Genomic DNA, 21,908 nt, shown 5'->3' on the forward strand with positions numbered 1-21,908 from the left:
TTTATATTAACACGGCCTTTTCAAACAGGGTTAACATCATGTTGGAAGTTTTATTCATGGTCGAAAATGGAACTACCAGCCAGTTAACATCATGCTGATCAACATTCATGCATAGCACATCTTCATATGATGCACAGTCAAAATGCCCACACATGTCGAGTGTGCGAAACACAGAGAAAACGAGGGACGAAGTTTTGGCAAGTGTTGGACGTGATTTTGGGCTGCCCCGTCTAGGCTTTCATTTTTAACATGTGCAGCCCACGACCTCGGATGGGAGGGCCTGTTTGTATTTTCTTAGGGCCGTCATGTATCGACTGGCCTATGGACCTCCCATCCGAGGTTTTATTTTTGGCAGACCAATTTATGTATTTTTTGAAGAAAACGCACAGGTCTGTTCTATTTTTCTATATAATAATAGGAACGCCAGGTCCGACTTATGTTTCCCTTCTAACTATATTATATATATTTAAATTATTTTATATGTTATTATATGTTATTTTTATTGTCCCTATATATTTAACATATACTTACATATGTAAGAAAACGATATCCCACATCTTATTAACTTATAAAAATAATTTCTTAACAAATAAAATCCTGGATTGTTTTGGCACAAAAATCCTAGTGATTGTGTACAAAATCTTGGTAAGATTTAAGGACGAATGTAATAATATCACTTATTATTTAAATATATTTATAACAAAATGCTCAGCCCCTTTTTATTTTTTGATAACATTGCTGGCCTAACCCAGCATTATAATTATAATCAGCCCAGCAAAATCGTGTATTTCGAGAAAGTGCAAATGGCCTGTAATTTTTTAGTAAATAAAATAAATGGGTCAAATGGATGCTACATTATTTGTTCACCCAGCCCAGCTAATGGCTGTAATTCAAAAAAAGATCAAATTGACTGTAAATTCTACCGCGCAAAAAAAAGACTGTAAATTCTAAAAAAATGGGTTGAATACGTGCCACATTTTTGGAGGCTGAAATGTGGGCCAATAGGTCAAAGTCAACGCAAGTCGTTGTCAATTTAGTCAACAAATGATTCTGACATGTTAGCCGTAGGATTTACATCCAACGACCGCCATCCATCTTCAATCTCTTGTCTTCTTCCTCCAGCGCCGCCGGGACCACCTCCCGCCTCCTACTGCTAGCAGCTCTGCTTAGCACGCTTCGCTATGAAGCGCTACTCCACCGTTGGCCAGGCCATCCCTCCACCCCTCCACACCTCATGTTCTTCTCCACCGACTGTCGAACCACACCGCACTAGAACCAGTTAACCCTCGTACACCTCTCCGTCTGTGACTCTACTCCCACGTCTTCCTATCTCCGGCTCGTTGCTGTCCGGGGCCTCGCCATCGTCCACCACCTTGGATGCGCTCGACGCGGCGTGGTCAACATGGTCAACGAACGACACCATCGGAAGTAGACTGTGCGTGGAGAGGCTGACGGTTGGGTCCATGGCTGTACACAAGGAAATGCCTCCTTATTACGCACAAAATAATAACTCCTCCACCTGACATCTGGGACCCACCGGAAGGGCCTCTGTATTTTGCGAAAAAAACATGCCCCCGCTGATATGTCGGACCCACCAGCTATTTTCGCACGCAAGGAAGTGCCTCCTTATTACGCACAAAAAAATGAATACTCCTCCTGCCAGCTAGAACCCAGCATAGTGGGAGGCTGACTTGTGGGCCTACCAAGTTGACGGGGACAGAGGGCTTTGTCAACTTAGTCAATATGAACGATTGTAGCTCCTGTTATCGTACGATGTTCATCCAACTGCCGTAGTGCTTCTTCAACCTCTGGTCTTCTTGCTTCAGCCGCCTAAACCAGTGCCGGTCGTGTCGCGTGCTCCTGCCTCCCGTGGCCGGCTGTGATGCCGTGGAGGCCTCACCGCCCCCTACTACTCCCACCGCTGGACAGGCCATCCCTCTACTCACCCACACCCCTGTTATTCTGCGGCGACAGCAGCCTCACACCGTTGCCGAACCAGTGAACCCTCGTACTCCTCTTCGCGTGGGCATCCACTGCTGCGTCTTCCCCGGCTCCGAGTCGTCCCCTTCCTAGGCCTCGCCGTCGTCCACCGCCGTGGTGCTCTCGGCGCGGCGTGGTCAATGTGGTCAAGGAACGACTTCCATCGGACGTGGACTATACGTGGAGAGGCTGACAGCTGGGTCCACGGCCGCAGCAAGGAAGTGCCTACTTATTACGCGCAAAATAATGATTCCTCCACCTGACAGCAGGGACCCACCGTATGGGCCATCGTATTTCGCGAAAAAATGTTTCCTCCTGACTGTTGGGACCTACCAGCTACATCTTCGCATGCAAGGAAGTGCGTCCGGGCAAAAAAAACAATTCGTCCCCCTGACTGTCGGGACCCACCAGCTACATCTTCGCACGCAAGGAAGTGCGTCCGGGCAAAAAAACGATTCGCCCCCCTGACTGCAGGGACCCACCAGCTACATCTTCGCACGCAAGTAAGTGCGTCCGGGCAAAAAAATGATTCGTCCCCCTGACTGCTGGGACCCACCAGCTACATCTTCACAGGCAAGGAAGTGCCTGACAGTCGGGACCCACCTGGTCGAAGCGTACGTAGCGTTGTCATTCTGGTCGCGAACGTGTACGTACATATATACTGGTCGATGTAGAGGCACGCACGTGTCGTAGTAGAGGCGTGTATGTGTCGTAGTAGAGGCGCGCACATAGCATGTACATGTGCGTACAGCGGCCAGGATGCAAGAAAGAAAATACGGCTACGTATGTGTACATACGGGCGGGGTCTTGAACGCCTACTCGCGCATACGTACATGGCTGGGTCGGAACGGAGAAACAGCGTCATCGTCGTGTTCATGAGGAGCCAACCGGCTGGGTCAAAACGGAATGCGTGGTCATGTTCATCGAGAGGGCTTGGATGGAACAGGCGATGGAAACGAGGCCTGACTTACCGCAGAACGGAGGAAACGGACCTCCTACGTTCGGAACGGGGTCCTGTTGATCGGGAGGGGTGTGGCGTACCGCAAAACGGAGGAAACGGACCTCCTGCGGTCGAAACGGGGGTCCTGTTGATCGGGAGGGGTGTGGCGTACCGCAAAACGGATGAAACGGACTTGTGTTGGAGCACTACGGTCGAAACGGGGTCATGTTGATCGGGATGGGGGTGGCGTACCGCAAAACGGATGAAACGGACTTGTGTTGGAGTGCTACAGTCGAAACGGGGGTCCTGTTCATCGGGGGGGTGTGGCATACCGCAAAACGGGACTCCACGGGATATTGTTCATCTGATAGAGGCAAAGGTGTCCCGTCTTTCGATGAGATGATGGATATCGCTTTGGTGGAAGTCGACTTTGACGATCCGACTACGAACGTGCGAGGACGTCGCGCCTTAGCAATCGCTAAACCAACTCCGAGAGGTTATTGACCACACCGGAGCACGATCAACCTGACCACGAGGGTCTGTTTCCTGCGAGCAAACAAAGAACAAGCAAGAAACTGAGATTGCAATCTAGATATTGCGAATATAAGATGAAAGCTTTATTGATCAAGGTGGGGTTCTGTGACGCCTTTGTCTGGTCGTTGAACACAAACGAAGTACGCGAAGTTGCAGCTATGGCGAACTTTAATCTAAACAAAACCCAAAGTCTAAACGGTGCCCTAAGGGCTGTATATATGGAGGAAGAGGGGGGGATTTCATGGCCCTTGGTGGAGGGGTCCGAAATCAACCCTATCTCTTGTTTCCCCACACATACGGACTCTAAAAATAGCCTATACTTATGTATTTCGAAATTACAAGGGCCTGGCCCAATAATAAGGTGACGCAGCACCTAGAATAGCCTCGGGACGAAATTTATGAAGTGGCATCTTGTATATTTCGTCCAAGGCTTCATGCACCCATTATGGTGGCTTCAAAGTCCTGAAATCATCACTTGTAACTCCGTTATTGTTCCCCTTACGCATGGCATCATCTCCATGCTTGTTCTTGCTCCAATGTTCATCCTTCTCCAAGCTAGGCCCTTCATTTGTAAGCAAAACAAATGTATCCAATTTAGGCAGCATCATATTCTCATGAACATTAGAATCATTACCAAGAAACGAAAGTACCTGATAATTTAATTGGCATGCGCGAGCTCTAGTAATTGGTCCCGTATATGTAGCAGTAGGGGTTGTGGGTGTAACAATGGTATTGATGTCCTCATCATCATCCCCTTCTTGAAATGAAGTCGTCCACGACGGAAGCTCATTTTCCTCACCCAAATAAGGCTTCAAATCTGCAATGTTAAAAGTGGGACTAACCCCAAAATCTGCAGGCAGCTCAAGTTTATATGCATTATCATTTATTTTCTCCAATACCTTAAAGGAACAATCAGCACGTGGTATTAGCTTTGATTTGCGCAAATCAGGAAATCTATCCTTACGCAAATGTAACCAAACAAGATCTCCAGGTGCAAACACAACATGTTTTCTACCCTTATCTCCAGCAAGTTTATATTTAGCATTCATACGCTCAATGTTTTCCTTAGTTAACTCATGCATCTTTAAAATCAATTCAGCATGTTGTTTAGCATCAAAATTAACCTTCTCCGAAGATGGAAGAGGCAACAAATCAATAGGTGCACGAGGTAGGAAACCATACACAACTTCAAAAGGGCACATCTTAGTAGTAGAATGCAATGAACGATTATAAGCAAATTCAATATGAGGCAAGCATTCCTCCCACATTTTCTTATTATTCTTCAAAACAGCCCTAAGCATAGTAGACAATGTTCTATTGACTACTTCAGTTTGTCCATCAGTTTGGGGGTGACAAGTAGTACTAGAAAGCAGTTTAGTCCCCAACTTAGCCCATAAACATCTCCAAAAGTGGCTAAGAAATTTAGTATCACGATCTGAAACAATAGTATTTGGCACACCATGCAAGCGAATAATTTCATGAAAAACAGCAACATTAACAACATCATCACTTTTATGACATGGTATAAAGTGTGCCATTTTCAAGAATCTATCCACGACAACAAATATGCTATCCCTCCCCTTCTTTGTTCGAGGTAAACCTAAAACAAAGTCCATAGATATATCCTCCCAAGGAACACTAGGTACAGGCAAAGGCATATATAAACCATGAGGATTGAGTCGTGACTTAGCTTTTTGACATGTAGTACAGCGAGCAATAAAACGCTCAGCATCCCGTCTCATCTTTGGCCAAAAGAAATGTGTAGCAAGTATGTCCTCCATCTTCTTCACACCAAATGTCCCATTAGTCCTCCTCCATGCGCCTCCTGCAACAACAAAATACGAACAGAGCTAGCTGGAATGCATAGCTTGTTAGCACGAAACACAAATCCATCGTTAACGACGAACTTGTTCCACATTCTTCCTTCTTTACAATTCTGCATTACATCTTTAAAATCAGCATCATGCACATATTGATCTTTGATGGTCTCCAAACCAAATATTTTGAAGTCAAGTTGTGAAAGCATAGTATAGCGGCGAGACAATGCATCAGCAATAACATTTTCTTTTCCCTTCTTGTGTTTAATAACATAAGGGAAAGTCTCAATGAATTCAACCCATTTAGCATGTCTACGATTCAGTTTAGCTTGACTTTTAATATGTTTCAAAGATTCATGATCAGAATGTATAACAAATTCTTTGGGCCATAAATAATGTTGCCATGTTTCTAAAGTCCGAACAAGAGCATATAATTCTTTATCATAAGTAGAATAATTCAGACTAGGCCCACTCAATTTTTCAGAAAAATATGCAACAGGTTTGCCATCTTGTAATAACACACCTCCTGATCCAATTCCACTAGCATCACATTCAAGCTCAAAAGTCTTATTAAAATCAGGAAGTTGGAGTAAAGGAGCATGTGTCAACTTATCTTTCAATACCGTGAAGGCTTCTTCTTGTGCGGTACCCCAAAGAAAAGGCACATCTTTCTTTGTAAGCTCATTGAGAGGTGCAGCAATGGTGCTGAAATCTCTCACAAAACGCCTATAGAATCCAGCGAGGCCAAGAAAACTCCTCACTTGTGTGACCGTTTTGGGCTGCAGCCAACTCTCAATAGCTTCAATCTTGGCTTTATCAACTTCAATTCCCTGTGGAGTAACAACATAGCCAAGAAAAGATACTCGGTCGGTGCAAAAGGTGCACTTCCCAAGGTTACCAAACAAACGTGCATCACATAGAGCAATAAAAACAACACGTAAATGTTCCAAATGTTCTTCCAAAGATCTGCTATAAATCAATATGTCATCAAAGTAAACTACCACAAATCGTCCAATGAAAGCACGTAAAATTTTGTTCATTAATCTCATGAAAGTACTAGGTGCATTAGTTAACCCAAAAGGCATGACTAACCACTCATATAATCCAAACTTAGTTTTAAATGCTGTTTTCCATTCATCTCCCAATTTCATACGAATTTGATGGTATCCACTATGCAAATCAACTTTGGAGAATATTGTAGAGCCACTCAATTCAGCAAGCATATCATCTAGCCTAGGAATAGGATGACGATAACGAATAGTAATATTATTAATGCCTCTACAATCAACACACATACGTGATGTACCATCCTTTTTCGGCACTAGAATAATAGGAACAGCACAAGGACTAAGGGATTCGCGTATATAACCTTTGTCGAGAAGCTCTTGTACTTGACGCATAATCTCCTTCGTCTCCTCTGGATTGGTACAGTATGGCGCACGGTTTGGCAGTGAAGCACCGGGAATTAAGTCAATCTGATGCTCAATCCCTCGAATAGGCGGTAATCCCGGTGGCACGTCTTGTGGAAAGACGTCAGCGAACTCCTGCAAAATGTCAGTGACAGCAGGAGGCAAAGAGGAAGGCACGTCCTCGAATGAAAATAATGCCTCTTTGCACACAAAAGCATAGCAAACAGATTTGCTGAAATCTAGCTCATCAATATCAGATTTGGTGGCAAATAAACATGCACTTTTCAATTTAATTTCAGAAGCAACACTAGATGGTTTGTTATTAGGCTTCATTTGTTGCTCAAATTCTTTTGCCACAATCTGATTTTCACTCTTATTCTTCTCCTGTTTTGCTTTATAGCTCTATTAATATCATCTTTCAAAATAGAATCAGGAGTCATAGGAAGCAAAGTAATATTTTTATCCTTATGAACAAGAGTATACTGATTGTTTCTACCATGGTGTACAAAATTTTTATCAAATTGCCATGGTCTACCCAGTAATAAGGAACATGCTTGCATAGGTACCACATCACAATCAACATAATCAGCATATGTAGAGATACTAAAATGCACACGAATAGTACGTGTTACCTTAACCTTGCCACTGTTGTTGAACCATTGGATGTAGTAAGGTTGTGGATGTGGTCTTGTGGTGAGAGAAAGATTCTCCACCATCTCCATGCTAGCCAAGTTGTTGCAGCTCCCTCCGTCTATGATGACGTGCACAGAACGTTCCTTCACAACTCCCTTGGTATGGAACAAATTGTGCCTCTGATTTTGCTCAGCTTGTGTGACCTGCACACTCAAAACACGTTGAGCAACTAAACATTCATACCTGTCAGCGTCTTCAGGAGCCATGTATTGCGTCTCATGATCAGAATCATCTCCACCATGTTCTTCACGTGTAATAAGAGCCAAAGTCTCCTCATCATAGTCACTAGTGGACTCATATCCACCATCCGCGGTAGCAATCATCACACGCTGAGATTTGCATTCTCTCACATAATGACCTCCTCCCTTACAACGACGACAAATAGTATCACTTGTGTGCCCTGTTGATGCCATGGAAGAAGAAGAACTCTGTGCAGGCCCGGCAGGTGCGCTCTTGGCAGATAATGGTGGTTGTGCCTGTTTTCTTGTATCACGACTGGAGGAGGCACCTGATTGAGGTGCTGGTGCAGTTGAAGTAGAAGATGCACGCGGTGTCCATGATGAAGGTCGGCCTGCAGAAAAGTTAGTTGGCGCCAATGCTTGTCGATCCTGCACTTCACGTTCAGCTTTACAAGCAAGATGGAATAAACGAGTGATATTAGTATACTCCTTATAGTCTAGAATGGTCTGAATCTCTCTATTTAATCCACCCAGAAAACGTGCAAGCATAGCTTCATTCTCCTCAACAATACCACATCTAATCATGCCAGTTTGTAATTCCTGATAATATTCTTCTACAGAATTTTTCCCTTGTCTTAAACGCTGCAATTTTTGAAGCAATTCACGTTCATAATATGGTGGAACCCAACGTGTACGCATAGCAGTTTTTCAAAGCAGCCCAAGTAGTTGGAATAGGATATAATCTACAATGTTCAGACCACCATACACATGCAAAACTAGTGAAAGCACAAATAGCAGCAGCAACCCGTCTCTCCTCGGGATATTGTAAACATGTAAAACGTTGTTCAGTTTCTAACTCCCAAGTAAGATATATATCAGGAACATATCTACCCTCAAATGATGGAATATTCAATTTCAGTTTGGGAATATGGACATCATCTCGTACCTGAGGTGGTGGTGCAGGCCTACCATTACGAATATATACCTGAGGTCGACTTGCTGGTGGTGGTGCTGGTGGCTGCACGTAGTTTGGATTTTGATCAACCTCATCCTCATAATCGCCCGCATACTCATCATCCTCCTGGGTACCAGTAGCAGCAGTAGCACGAGCCAAAGAAGCATCAACAACAGGAACAGCAGCACCAGAAGTTTGGCCATCCTCAATAGGAACACGCTTCGCTCGTCCATACTAATTCGGAAGGAGGCGTTGTTGTTGTTGTTGCAGAGGTGCGATAGGTGCAGCCGGCGGTGGTGGTGGAAAACGCGCGAGCAATTCATTAAACTTGCTATCAAGCTTTGTTTCGAACGTCTTCTCAATGTCATCTATCTTCTCCATGGCCTCGTCAAATCTGTTGAGCACATCTTGCACCTGTCCACTCATCATTTGCTGAAATTTATCATGTAGCTGTTTGTTCGTCAGGTTCTCCCAATCAGTCTCATCGGCTTGTGATCCTACCATGGTTAGCAGCAAATAGAAACACACAAGAATATGATCCTACAGACTACTAAGAAGTGGTGATGGTGTATCACAAACCCGTCAAGCAAATCTCAAATTCTTACCAGTTCTTACCCAGCAGCAGGTGGTGATCGGCAACCGTTGTAGTCAAAACTCTCAAAGCTTGGATAGAGCGATTACCAGGTAGAGTCAAACGCACGACGTAGATGTATGTGGAGCTAGGAAGGCTTATAATATGGTAGCAAAAAAGGATCAGCAATAATCAATTCAGAGATGCAAAGTTGAATAAACGCTAAACGACGGTATTGTGCTGGTCCTAGGCTAGACTGTACTAGAGACGCGAGCCTAGAACACGAACAAAATCACGGCGCTGCACGTAAACAAGGGAAAAGCACACTCTGGGTTTTTTTCGCTCTTTTTTTCGCTCTTTTTTTTTGCGCTGCTTTTTTTGCGCTGTTTTTTTGCGAAAAATCACTATAATGGCGAGTGTCTCAAAACTCTTCCCAGGTCAAACTGACAGGATGGGCACGAAATTTTTTTGACCAATTTTTTTTTCCGACTGCCCGGACCCAAAAACTGGCAACGGGTCAAAAAAAACTTTCTATAACGGCGACTGTCTCAATACGCTTAGAAACACCTAAAAATAGGATAGCCAGAAATTTTTTCGACAAGTGCGTTTTCGGAAAATTTTGGGCCTAAACGGAGGGTGGTTTCCGGAACCTACTCCGGCAAGGAAACACGAATCGGAATCTAGATGGATCTCGAAAACAAACCTAATATGACAAGAACTCGGATTGGTGGTGGATATATGGTGGTAGATGGCAGCGGTGGTGGTATATGACAGTGGTGGTGGTATATGGATACAGATTCAAAGCGGTGGCGGATAAGCAGTGGTGGTAGATGGCAGGGGCGATGATGATGGTGCGGCGGCGGCGTGACAACTTATGACCAGAACTCGAAACTCTAAAAGACTAGACTCTAAGACCAGCAACTAGACACGAGATGCAACCGCAAATTCAACAAAGCAAAACCCTAAAAAGATTATGCAATGGCTCACACTGGTTCGAATATGATGAACTAACCCTAATTTTTTTGTGGCTTTTTCGTGGACTATAGGTATGAAGAAAAGACTCGATCTAAACTACGAAAAACTGTAAAATCTCACCGAGCAACCTGGAAATCTGATACCACTTGATAGAGGCAAAGGTGTCCCGTCTTTCGATGAGATGATGGATATCGCTTTGGTGGAAGTCGACTTTGACGATCCGACTACGAACATGCGAGGACGTCGTGCCTTAGCAATCGCTAAACCAACTCCGAGAGGTTATTGACCACACCGGAGCATGATCAACCTGACCACGAGGGTCTGTTTCCTGCGAGCAAACGAAGAACAAGCAAGAAACTAAGATTGCAATCTGGATATTGCGAATATAAGATGAAAGCTTTATTGATCAAGGTGGGGTTCTGTGACGCCTTTGTCTGGTCGTTGAACACAAACGAAGTACGCGAAGTTGCAGCTATGGCAAACTTTAATCTAAACAAAACCAAAAGTCTAAACGGTGCCCTAAGGGCTGTATATATGGAGGAAGAGGGGGGAATTTCGTGGCCCTTGGTGGAGGGGTCCGAAATCAACCCTAGCTCTTGTTTCCCCACACATACGGACTCTAAAAATAGCCTATACTTATGTATTTCGAAATTACAAGGGCCTGGCCCAATAATAAGGTGACGCAGCACCTAGAATAGCCTCGGGACGAAATTTATGAAGTGGCATCTTGTATATTTTGTCCAAGGCTTCATGCACCCATTATGGTGGCTTCAAAGTCCTGAAATCATCACTTGTAACTCCATTCTTGTTCCCCTTGCGCATGGCATCATCTCCATGTTTGTTCTTGCTCCAATGTTCATCCTTCTCCAAGCTAGGCCCTTCATTTGTAAGCAAAACAAATGAATCCAATTTAGGCAGCATCATATTCTCATGAACATTAGAATCATTACCAAGAAACAAAAGTACCTGATAATTTAATTGGCGTGCGCGAGCTCTAGTAATTGGTCCCGTATATGTAGCAGTAGGGGCTGTGGGTGTAACAATGGTATTGGTGTCCTCATCATCATCTCTACCGTCAACCTCCTCCAGCCTCCACGGACTACCGTCGACCTCCTCCAGCCTCCACGGGCTCCTGTTCATCCAGCCTCCACTGCGCGCTACTCCACCGGCTACTGTTCAACCACCCCTCCACCGTCTACTATTCATCCAGCCCTCCACACCATGGGGTCCTGTTCAACCACCCCTCTACGGGCACCCCTCCACCATCTATTATTCATCCAGCCCTCCACACCACGGGGTCCTGTTCATCCAGAGGCAACACCACCGCTCACTGTTCATCCAAACCCCCCTCCCCCCGCAACGCTCACTATTCATCCAATCGATCGGCTTTAGTTACCAGCAGTAGCGAAGGAATCGCTCGATCGGGTTTAGTTAACAGCCATCGATCAATCGCTCGGGTTCAGTAACGCGTAGCCTGCAGTGCAATCGCTCGGGTTCAGTTAGAGCCCAACGCCTCGCTCGGGTTCAGTTAGAGCCAATGCCTCGCACACACGCACGTACGTGTACGAGAGAAACGTGCATCGCTCGGCCCTCGACCTCCCACCGTAACCGGTAACTCCCCAAAATTGTCCTCCCTCTCGCTTCTACCATGGTTTTTTCCGTCATGGACGGCCCAAAGAATGTCATGCAGCTGCGCTCCGGCCTGCCCGGGACGAAAAGCCCATTTTCTGTCATGATTTTTTGTCATAGAAGTAGGAGCCCACCACATCTATGATGATACCGGGTTTTGTCACAATTATCGTCATAGAAGTGTCATATGTATGACAGGAAAAAAAGTCGTTCGGCCCAAAATGTCACGGATGTGTCTTTTTTTGTAGTGCAACATATGTTGTTCCCTTTGTCATCGGTATGTTACTTGCCCGAGATTCGATCGTCGGTATCATCATACCTAGTTCAATCTCGTTACCGGCAAGTCTCTTTACTCGTTCCGTAATACCTCATCACGGGACTAACTCATTAGTCGTAATGCTTGCAAGGCTTATAGTGATGAGCATTACCGAGAGGGCCCAGAGATACCTCTCCGAAACACGGAGTGAAAAATCCTAATCTCCATCTATGCCAACCCAACAAACACCTTCGGAGACAACTGTAGAGCATCTTTATAATCACCCATTTACGTTTAGCACACAAGGTGTTCCTCCGGTATTCGAGAGTTGCATAATCTCATAGTTTGAGGAACATGTATAAGTCATGAAGAAAGCAGTAGCAATGAAACTGTAACGATCATAATGCTAAGCTAAAGGATGGGTCATGTTCATCACATCATTCTCCTAAGGATGTGATCCCGTTCATCAAATGACAACACATGTCTATGGTTAGGAAACATAACCATCTTTGATTAATGAGCTAGTCAAGTAGAGGCATACTAGGGACAATATGTTTTGTCTATGTATTCACACATGTACTAAGTTTTCGGTTAATACAATTCTAGCATGAATAATAAATATTTATCATGAAATAAGGAAATAAATAATAACTTTATTATTGCCTCTAGGGCATATTTCCTTCAAGTCTGCCACGAGTCAATGGCGGACATGGAGCGGTGGGGATAAGAGCACGCAGAGATCCACTTAGCCATGACCGCCTCACGAAATCCTGCCTGGTTGAGCCAGAAGAGCTCAAATCGAAAATGCGATGGGATGGGGGGCGCTCTTCAACGGTGGAGATGAGGAGGGGAACGTGGTCAGACCCGATCCGGGTGATCGCCCGCAACGAGGCCAAGGGACACCTAAGTTCCCACTCCAGAGAGACTAGGACACGATCCAGGACGGATCGTGTCGGGTCAACTTGACGGTTTGTCCAGGTGAACCTGGCACCCATCCGCTCTAGCTTGCGGAGGCCGAGCTCCGCGATACAGTCGTTGAATAGCTGCATCCGGGAGAAATTGATCCGGTCATTGTTCTTCTCATCCGGGGAGCAGATGAGGTTGAGGTCTCCTCCCACGACTACAGGAGGGGGGAAGCGGAGATCTTCTGCTGCAGCTCAGCAAGGAAGGCCGGGGAGCGATGATGGTCCGCCGGTCCATAGACGATCACGACTTCCCATTTGAAGTTGAGTGTCCGCTCAAATATCTCCATACTAACGAAGAATTTTCCCCGGTTCATGCCGCCCACCTCGAAGGTGGCATCCTTTACTCCTAAAAGGATGCCGCCCGAGTGCCAAGTGGTCCCACTAGAAGGGAGCCGATGCCAGGTGAATAGGTGAGGGCTAAGGCAATCAAGCTCGGGGAGGGGAAACTTAGTGCGCATGGTTTCCTGGATGGCAATGATGTTGATGTGTTTGTCTCGCATGTACTCGATGAGTTGGCGGCACCGGCCGTCATGGCCGAAACCGCGGATGTTCCAGAATAAGGCTCACATTTAAACCTTCATCGGGGGGATGCTTGACCCTAGGACACAGGAGGCGCTCTACGCCCGGAGGGCCGCAGTGCGAGAGCGGGTGCGCCCACGGATCATCTCGCCGGACACCATCGAAACCACCGTCATGGAAGGGGTGGCGGTCGGTTCCGCGGGTTGGCAGCGGAGACGCGCCCGAGTTTCAGCCAACTTGCCATCTAAGATCTAGCGGGCCCTAATGGCCTCGATCTGCTCTAGAGGGGGGGTCCAACTTCCCCCCTAAAGATGATGGCCGAGTCAGTGGCCACCTTTGTGAGGTGGCCAAGGTGAACGGCTTCGAGCGCGGAAAGGAACAACTGGAAGAACTAGGGGGTGGAATCCGCACCTGGCTCGAGGTTCCTGGCCACCGCCCGAAGCTCAGCGTGCTCAGAGACGATCAGGGCCGGGAAATCCTCTGGATGGGCCGCGTCGAGGCAGGCACTGCGGCAAGAGGCAGTCACCGGCGTCGAGGTGGAGCGGTGCCGTCGGGCGTACGCCACTGTCCGCGGGGGGTGTGTAGTGACAGGAGTGGTCACCTCGTCGGGCACCGCCACGGTCAGTGGTCCTGGCAAGGCGTGAGGGTCGTCGGGGGCCACCAGAGGAGGAGGCAGGGCGGGGGGCTCCAGGGTGCCCCCGGTCGAACCCTCCTCGAGTGGAGGAGCAGGCGGGGACGAGGTGAGCGGGCCACCGCCATCTCCGCCAATGGATACCGGCGAGATCGGTCCAGGGGGCGAGGGCGACGGTCTCAGCGGAGTCGGGCGCAGGACAGAGTCGGAGGACGGAGTGCGGAGCGACGAGGGAGGGAGGACAAGCAGGCCCACACTGGAGATGTCACTGGCCGTCTTCGATGAGGGTGGGGAAGCCAGAGGAGGGGCGACCAGCCGGAGAGCAGCCTCGAGGGCGGCGTCCGTCACACGGGTGCGCCCGGACCCGGAGTCACCACGACCCGGAGGTGTGTTGGAGGGCTCGCGGGAAGGAGAGCGGGAGTGCTCCGATAGGTTGTCGTCATCCTCAAGGTCGTCGTGGTGGGAGGGGCGAGGGCGCCTGTGGTGGGAGTCGCCGGCACCAGTCGGGCCACTCCCCTGGTGGCCATCGTCGGAGAATCGGGCGCGGCCGACGTGGTTCGGCAGCTCGGGTCAGATCTTGAGGTCGAAGCCCTAGTCGTTGAAGAAGATGCGGATTGTGGCGCGGAGCTTGGAGGAGTCCAGTGATTTCACCTTCACCCGGACCTCCTCCTCCTTGCGAAGCGAGAGCTCATCGACCACCACTACCTTGCCAAGGATCTTGGACATACTTCGGATAACTCACTCAGACCGGGCAACATCGGGCAGGCCGGCAATGAGGATCCATGCCGTGTCCAGAACCGCCACCGCCTTGGGGTCCCACTTCGGCTCAGAGATGTCCACCACTAGCTGGTTGAGAACCAAGGTGATGTTACCGCTGCAGGTGCAGTACCCCATGCTGATGGTGTCCGAGAAGACCACCGTGAATGTGTTGGCAGAAGTGGGGGCCACCTTCTAGTCCCACTTGCACCAGCACAGGTGGTTGAGCTCGGCCTTGGTCATCTCAGGGGAGGCGACGCCCTCGCCCATGATGGAGACGATCACCAGGAGCGAGGGGGAGGGCAGCGGGGCGTCTGGAACCTCGACGTGGAAGAAGCCCATGCCCTCGATGCTGTGACCATACATCATAAGCTCCTCGGTCACCTGCCGGTTCGAGCAAAGCACCGCGGGGTGGCCGGAGTCCTTGCAGAGATAGCACATCGGAGGGTTGGGGCATGCGACCTGGAAGTGCCTGGGGAGCCCACAGTTGAAGCACGATGGGGAGTCGTGCGAGGAGCTGGCGCCCGCGGGAGGGGCCGCCGCGGCAGGAGGGGCAGCGGTGAAGGGGCGGGAAGGCCCCTTCTTCTTCTTCTTCTTGGCGCCTTGGCACCCGCGGTTGCCGTTTCCCCCATTGGTCAGCGAGAAGGATGGCTGATTTTGGGGAGGTTGATACCGGTGGGGAGCTTCAGGGTTGCTGGTCTGCTGCTGTTGGAGACGGGGAGGGGAGGGCGAGCGGTCCCTGCACCGTGGAGGGGTCAGCGAACGGCGCCGGGAGGAGCGCCACTGCTCCTCCACGGGCGAACATGTTGGAAATATGCCCTAGAGGCAATAATAAATTAGTTATTATTATTATATTTCCTTGTTCATGATAATCGTTTATTATCCATGCTATAATTGTATTGATAGGAAACTCAGATACATGTGTGGATACATAGACAACACCATGTCCCTAGTAAGCCTCTAGTTGACTAGCTCGTTGATCAATAGATGGTTACGGTTTCCTGACCCTGGACATTGGATGTCGTTGATAACGGGATCACATCATTAAGAGAATGATGTGATGGACAAGACCCAATCCTAAGCCTAGCACAAACATCGTGTAGTTCATATGCTAAAGCTTTTCTAATGTCAAGTATCATTTCCTTAGACCATGAGATTGTGCAACTCCCGGATACCGTAGGAATGCTTTGGGTGTACCAAACGTCAAAACATAACTGGGTGGCTATAAAGGTACACTATGGGTATCTCCTAAAGTGTCTGTTGGGTTGGCACGAATCGAGATTGGGATTTGTCACTCCGTGTGATGGAGAGGTATCTCTAGGCCCACTCGGTAGGACATCATCATAATGTGCACAATGTGACCAAGGGGTTGATCACGGGATGATGTGTTACGGAACGAGTAAAGAGACTTGCCGGTAACGAGATTGAACAAGGTATCGGGATACCGACGATCGAATCTCGGGCAAGTACTATACCGGTAGACAAAGGGAATTGAATACGGGATTGATTGAATCCTCGACATCATGGTTCATCCGATGAGATCATCATGGAACACGTGGGAGCTAACATGGGTATCCAGATCCCGCTGTTGGTTATTGGCCGGAGAGTTGTCTCGGTCATGTCTACGTGTCTCCCGAACCCGTAGGGTCTACACACTTAAGGTTCGATGACGCTAGGGTTATAGGGAATAGATGTATGTGGTTACCAAATGTTGTTCGGAGTCCCGGATGAGATCCTGGACGTCACGAGGAGTTCCGAAATGGTCCGGAGGTAAAGATTTATATATGGTAAATCCTGCTTTGGTCACCGGAAAAGTTTCGGGTGCTATCGATAACGTACCGGGACCACCGGGAGGGTCCCGCGGGTCCACCAGGTGGGTCCACCAGCCCCAGAAGGCTGCGTGGGCCAAGTGTGGGAGGGGACCAGGTCTAGGTGGGCTGGTGTGCCCCCCCCCAAGGCCCAAGGCATAGGGAGAGTGGGAGGGGGCAAACCCTAGGTCCAGATGGGCCTAAGGCCCACCCTAGGTGCGCCCCCCATCTCTCCCCCCTTGGCCGCCACCAGACGGGATCTGGGAGCTGCCGCCACCCCTAGGGAGGGAACCCTAGGTGGGGGCGCAGCCCCTCCTCTCCCCCTATATATACTTGAGGTTTGGGGGCTGCCCAACACATGATTTGATCTCCCTCTTGGCGCAGCCCTACCCCTCTCCCTCCTCGTCTCTTGCGGTGCTTGGTAAAGCCCTGCTGGAGTGCCACGCTCCTCCACCACCACTACACTGTCGTGCTGCTGCTGGACGGAGTCTTCCCCAATCTCTCCCTCTCTCCTTGCTGGATCAAGGCATGGGAGACGTCACCGGGCTGCATGTGTGTTGAACGCGGAGGTGCCGTCCGTTCGGCACTAGGATCATCGGTGATTTGGATCACGACGAGTACGACTCCATCAACCCCGTTCACTTGAACGCTTCCGCTTAGCGATCTACAAGGGTATGTAGATGCACTCCCCTTTCCCTCGTTGCTAGATTACTCCATAGATTGATCTTGGTGATGCGTAGAAAATTTTGAATTTCTACTACGTTCCCCAACAGAACGATGGCGATCCCGCGGGTCGGCGCGGTGAGAGGCCCGGCGGCCCGGAGAGCGGCGATCCCGCTTCGGGGAGCGGCGCACCGAGCGCACCAACGAGCGACGAGAGTCTCAGGCAGGGGACCGGCGAGCGGAGGGTCGGGACACCAACTGCCGGCGGAGGTCAGCCTCACGACGCTGCCCATCTGGGGAGGAGCGGGGCGCGTCATGTCGATCATCCAGGTGGCGCTTGGGGCGGCGGTGTCGTCCCCCCATTCGCGAGTCATGGTCGCAGGGGGCGGCGGGTACGGCGACGCCGGAGCCGAGGCAGGAGGGGCGGCGACGAGGGCAAGGAGGGGGACAACAGGCTCGATGCGGCGGGGGAGGACGAGACAAGGACTGCGGGAACAGGGAACCCTAGCAGGAGCCAAATAGATGGCCTGGCTGCCACAACGGGCCTTGGCCCAGATCCACAGGAGCCCACCAAGGGCCTCGTGGGCCGGCCCGGGGGGTCCAGGACTGGCGCGACCTGGCCCGCGGTGTGGCCCGCTCCCTTCGTCCCGGTCGAGCAGGGAGGGAGGGTTCCCCCGAGCGCCGGCCGGGGCGGGGCTGGGAGGGCATGGTCGGGACAAGGTTCGGGAGGAGCCGGACGGGCAGGGGAAGGGGACGCCGAACGCAGATATGAAAGGCCGGAAAGGCGACCGACGCACCATAACCGAGGTCACCATCGGCCAAGCGAGATCGGGCGTAGCGATCGGACCCGAGGTGGGCGCATCACCGGCGCGCCAGGAGGAACGTGCAGGGTTATAGGGATTAGGTTTTTGTTACCCCTCCATTTCAAAATAGATGATTCAATTTTGTATTAACTTTATTACAAAGTTGGGTTATTTTAGAACGGAGGGAGTAAATGTCTGCCTTTTGTTACATGTCTGACTGATGCAGCAAGACGGAGTGAGTACTGTAATGGGGGAGCAGGTGGAGTCGCCCGTTCGTCCACAGCGTTTTTGGGAGCTTGGAGTAAACCTTTCTCTGGGGTGTCTGATCCCCTGATCATTGAGGCTTTGGCGCTGCGGGAAGGAGCTCGATTGGCAGCACTTCGAGGCTTCCTTCAGGCGATAATGAAGTAGATTGTCTAGAGCTTGTGTCGCTATGGAGTACTCGCCACTTTTCTCGTTCTATTGTGGCGCCAATCTTGTTAAAAATAGGAGAACTCATTAGTAGTTTCACTTCTTTTGATATTCAACATGTAAGTAGGTCAGCTAATGTGCCGGCGTATCTTTGTGCAAAACATGCATGCACCTTGAATGTGACCGAAACTTGGCTGGCTGAGACCCCTAGCTTCCTTGTGACCAGCCTTCTGAATAAAACTCTCTGATTTGCCTGCAAAAAAAAAGAGTTCTGTAAAAAAACGACGCATTTGCTTGCACTGTTCCACACATGGGCCTGTGGATCACTTGGGCCCTTCCTTCCCCATCGGATAAAATCCCAGCGCCTCGCCTTGCGGCGGAGACGAACCGGACCGGCGGCAGCTGAAGCCTGAGAGCGCCACGACGATGATGGCCGCAGCGAGAATGGCCTTCGCATCAAGCTGTCGCGTCCACCTCCTCCTCCCTTCCTCACCTTCAACCCCCATCCTCGCCAGGCCCCGAGTTGGCTTCAGGGGCATAGCCAAATCCATCTCGTTCTTGGCACCGTTATCGGCTGCTAGATCCGCCGCCCTCTTCTGCTCTTGCTCCTCGCCTTCCTCCGACGCCGTCGTCGCACCGGTACCTACGCAGGCGGCCGTAGAGGAGAAGAAGCCGGCGCCCGCAGTTGGGGAGGAGGAGAAAGGCGAGGTTCCGGTGGGCGAGCTCGCTGGCCTCCTGGACATCCGGGTGGGGCGGGTCGTCAAGGCGTGGCTGCACCCGGAGGCGGATACTCTGTACGTGGAGGAGGTCGACGTCGGCGAGGAGCAGCCGCGCACCATCTGCAGCGGCCTCGTCAAGTACTTACCCCTCGACCAACTCCAGGTAATGAATGATGCATGAGAACTCGTCCGTCCAAGATTTTTCAGTTATTCAGCAATGATGTACTTGTCTAGTATGCTCAAGTTTTTGTATAGATCACATAATTTGCGCATTTCGGCGGACAAATGACCACTCCTTAGTACTAGAATCTATGTGGACGAACTGGAAATTTTAGTATCAATTAACAGGAACATCGCTATTAGGTGAAGTGTTCAACTTACTTAATGATTATGCAGGAAGTATAGATTCACTTGCTGAGATAATGCCAGGTGTCAACGTTCCTGAATTAACCAGGATTGGGCTAGCTTGAGCCAAGATCCTGATGCTTCACTCTACGGTTGCATTCAGTTTCGTTTATTGACTTTTTTGGGTATATAGATGGTCTGCAATGAAGTGCAAGTTATTTTCGTCTATTTTACTTAATACTGATGACATCAGCTGTGGCATGCGTTCTATGCAGGACAGCAATGTCATTGTTCTTGCTAACCTGAAACCAAGAAACATGCGCGGCATCAAGTCTAGTGGCATGCTTATGTGTGCCTCTGATGCTTCTCACGAGACTGTTGAGTTGCTTACCCCTCCAGAAGGTTCTGTTCCCGGTGAAAGGGTATGGTTTGGATCTGAAGATGAAAAGAGTATTCAATCAGAACCTGCAACGGGAAACCAGGTATCACTTACAATTTAGACATTTGTCTTTGCATTGTCTCTTGACGATTCTTGTTATGCTAAGTAATGCAGATTAGTACAGTTAATTTCCTGTGTATGTTGTCCATTCAACTGTGAAATGATTTTCCTTAATGTTCTACATATTACCATGGACAATATTATTTTGATTAGATGTTGCTCTCAATGGCTCTCATGAATGCGTCAGGTACATGGAAGGGATTACAGTTTTAGTTGAGACTGGTAACCATGGGTAGTACATTATGCATTCACATATGAACCAGTACACAGCCACCGAATATTTGTTCCATGAATTTCAGAGCAAGGAACATAATATATGTGGTATAAACCATCTACATAGTTACAACCCATGTCCCACTTGATATATTGGTCACAAAACTAATATTTGAAATTATCTGGATTTTTCTGCAACTTCTTTTCAAAATATATGATGCTTATGTAAACCTAGTGAGCAAAAGTAATGTATTGAAAACAGATTTCTTGCCAAATTCCACACAATTTGTTCTACGCCGAGTCATTTGCAGAAACAGCTTACACGGCTAACTGCCACATCATTGTCTTTCTTTCTTTGTGATGTAGTACTCATTCTTAGGTTTGCATACAGGTCTGCATCTTATGCAGACTAAATTTGGTGAGAAAACCTGCAGTGAAAACTGATATCTCGCTGATATTTTCCGGGAACTGCTGTGGATTCTTGAGAGGCAGTCCCTGGTTGTTAGGTCATGAAACGCTTAGTAAAACATAAGTGCTAAAATACTATGACTTGTTATTTATGTGGAAATAATATAATATTCAAAATCTTGATAGGCCTAGAGCCATGTTGAATTTTGTCCACTTCCATGAATCCAACCTATGTAAGAAATTATTTTGCAGAAATGGGTTACCATGGTAGTTATTTTGCAGCAACACATCTCATGGATTGCTGTATTTTTGCCAGGTTCAAAAGAAAAAGATTTGGGAATCTGTTCAGCCTCACCTTAAGACAACGGATAACTGCGTAGCAGTTCTTGGTGAGCAACCAATGCGCACCTCAGCAGGCATGGTTTTCTGCAAATCATTGCAGGGTGCAAGCGTGTCATAATACTGATTGAAGAGATTATTTCTTCTTCCTTTTTGGCTGTATCCATATAATGTATTTCCCTGAAATTAATTATAGTAGGAGTGAAATCTTTAATGAAAAGATTGCTTTTGAGGATATTTAGCCACATTTTATAGTTTCTCAGTGGTCAAAGCTCAAAAGTGAGTCCATGGACGGAATTTATCTTCTCTTTCACTTCAATCCAAGATTCACAATTGAATTTTGCATAACTGTTGATTAACTAACTTGTTTTGGTGACTTTTAAATGATGATTTTCAACATCTGTGGCTGGAAATAAGTTATGACTTGGTTGTTGGATCACGAAGGGTGTAGCTGGAGCAACCAGATGGTCCTCCAGTTAGAGTTGTATACATCTCTGATGCATCATAATCTCGTTTATTTTATAGTTCTGTTTTCTTGTGATTTTATGCCTGGTAAGGTTTGCACGTATTGACTAATTCACAAAGAAATAGTCTGTATCTGTACTAACGTATAATAAAGACCTCATCCAAATCTCAACCATATACTATAATTATACTCCCTCCGTTTCAAAATAGATGACTCAACTTTATACTAACTTACAAAATTAATACAATGTTGGGTCATCTATTTTGAAACGGAGGGAGTAATAATCATATAAGAGGTACAGATTTTGGAAAAAAGCAAAGAAAAACTGGCCTTCAATGGACGATTGACAACCATTCTCTCTTCAAGAGGTAAATTCTTCGGTAATGTCTGGTCACATTAGTGAAGCTCTAAAAAAGGTTGCATGG

General features: G+C 48.2%; 1 protein-coding gene across 1 annotated transcript; it reads left to right on the forward strand.

Annotated features, from left to right (window-relative positions):
* Positions 1-18,795: 18,795 nt before the first annotated feature.
* Positions 18,796-21,365, forward strand: LOC123045201 (tyrosine--tRNA ligase, cytoplasmic). The gene is made up of 3 exons (XM_044468160.1): positions 18,796-19,376; positions 19,834-20,040; positions 20,995-21,365. The coding sequence occupies exons 1-3, from the start codon at positions 18,921-18,923 to the stop codon at positions 21,136-21,138; spliced, it is 807 nt and encodes a 268-aa protein (XP_044324095.1). The 5' UTR covers positions 18,796-18,920; the 3' UTR covers positions 21,139-21,365.
* The last annotated feature ends 543 nt before the right edge of the window (positions 21,366-21,908 follow it).

Source organism: Triticum aestivum, chromosome 2B (genome assembly GCF_018294505.1).
Source record: "Triticum aestivum cultivar Chinese Spring chromosome 2B, IWGSC CS RefSeq v2.1, whole genome shotgun sequence".
Taxonomy (NCBI): Eukaryota; Viridiplantae; Streptophyta; class Magnoliopsida; order Poales; family Poaceae; genus Triticum; species Triticum aestivum.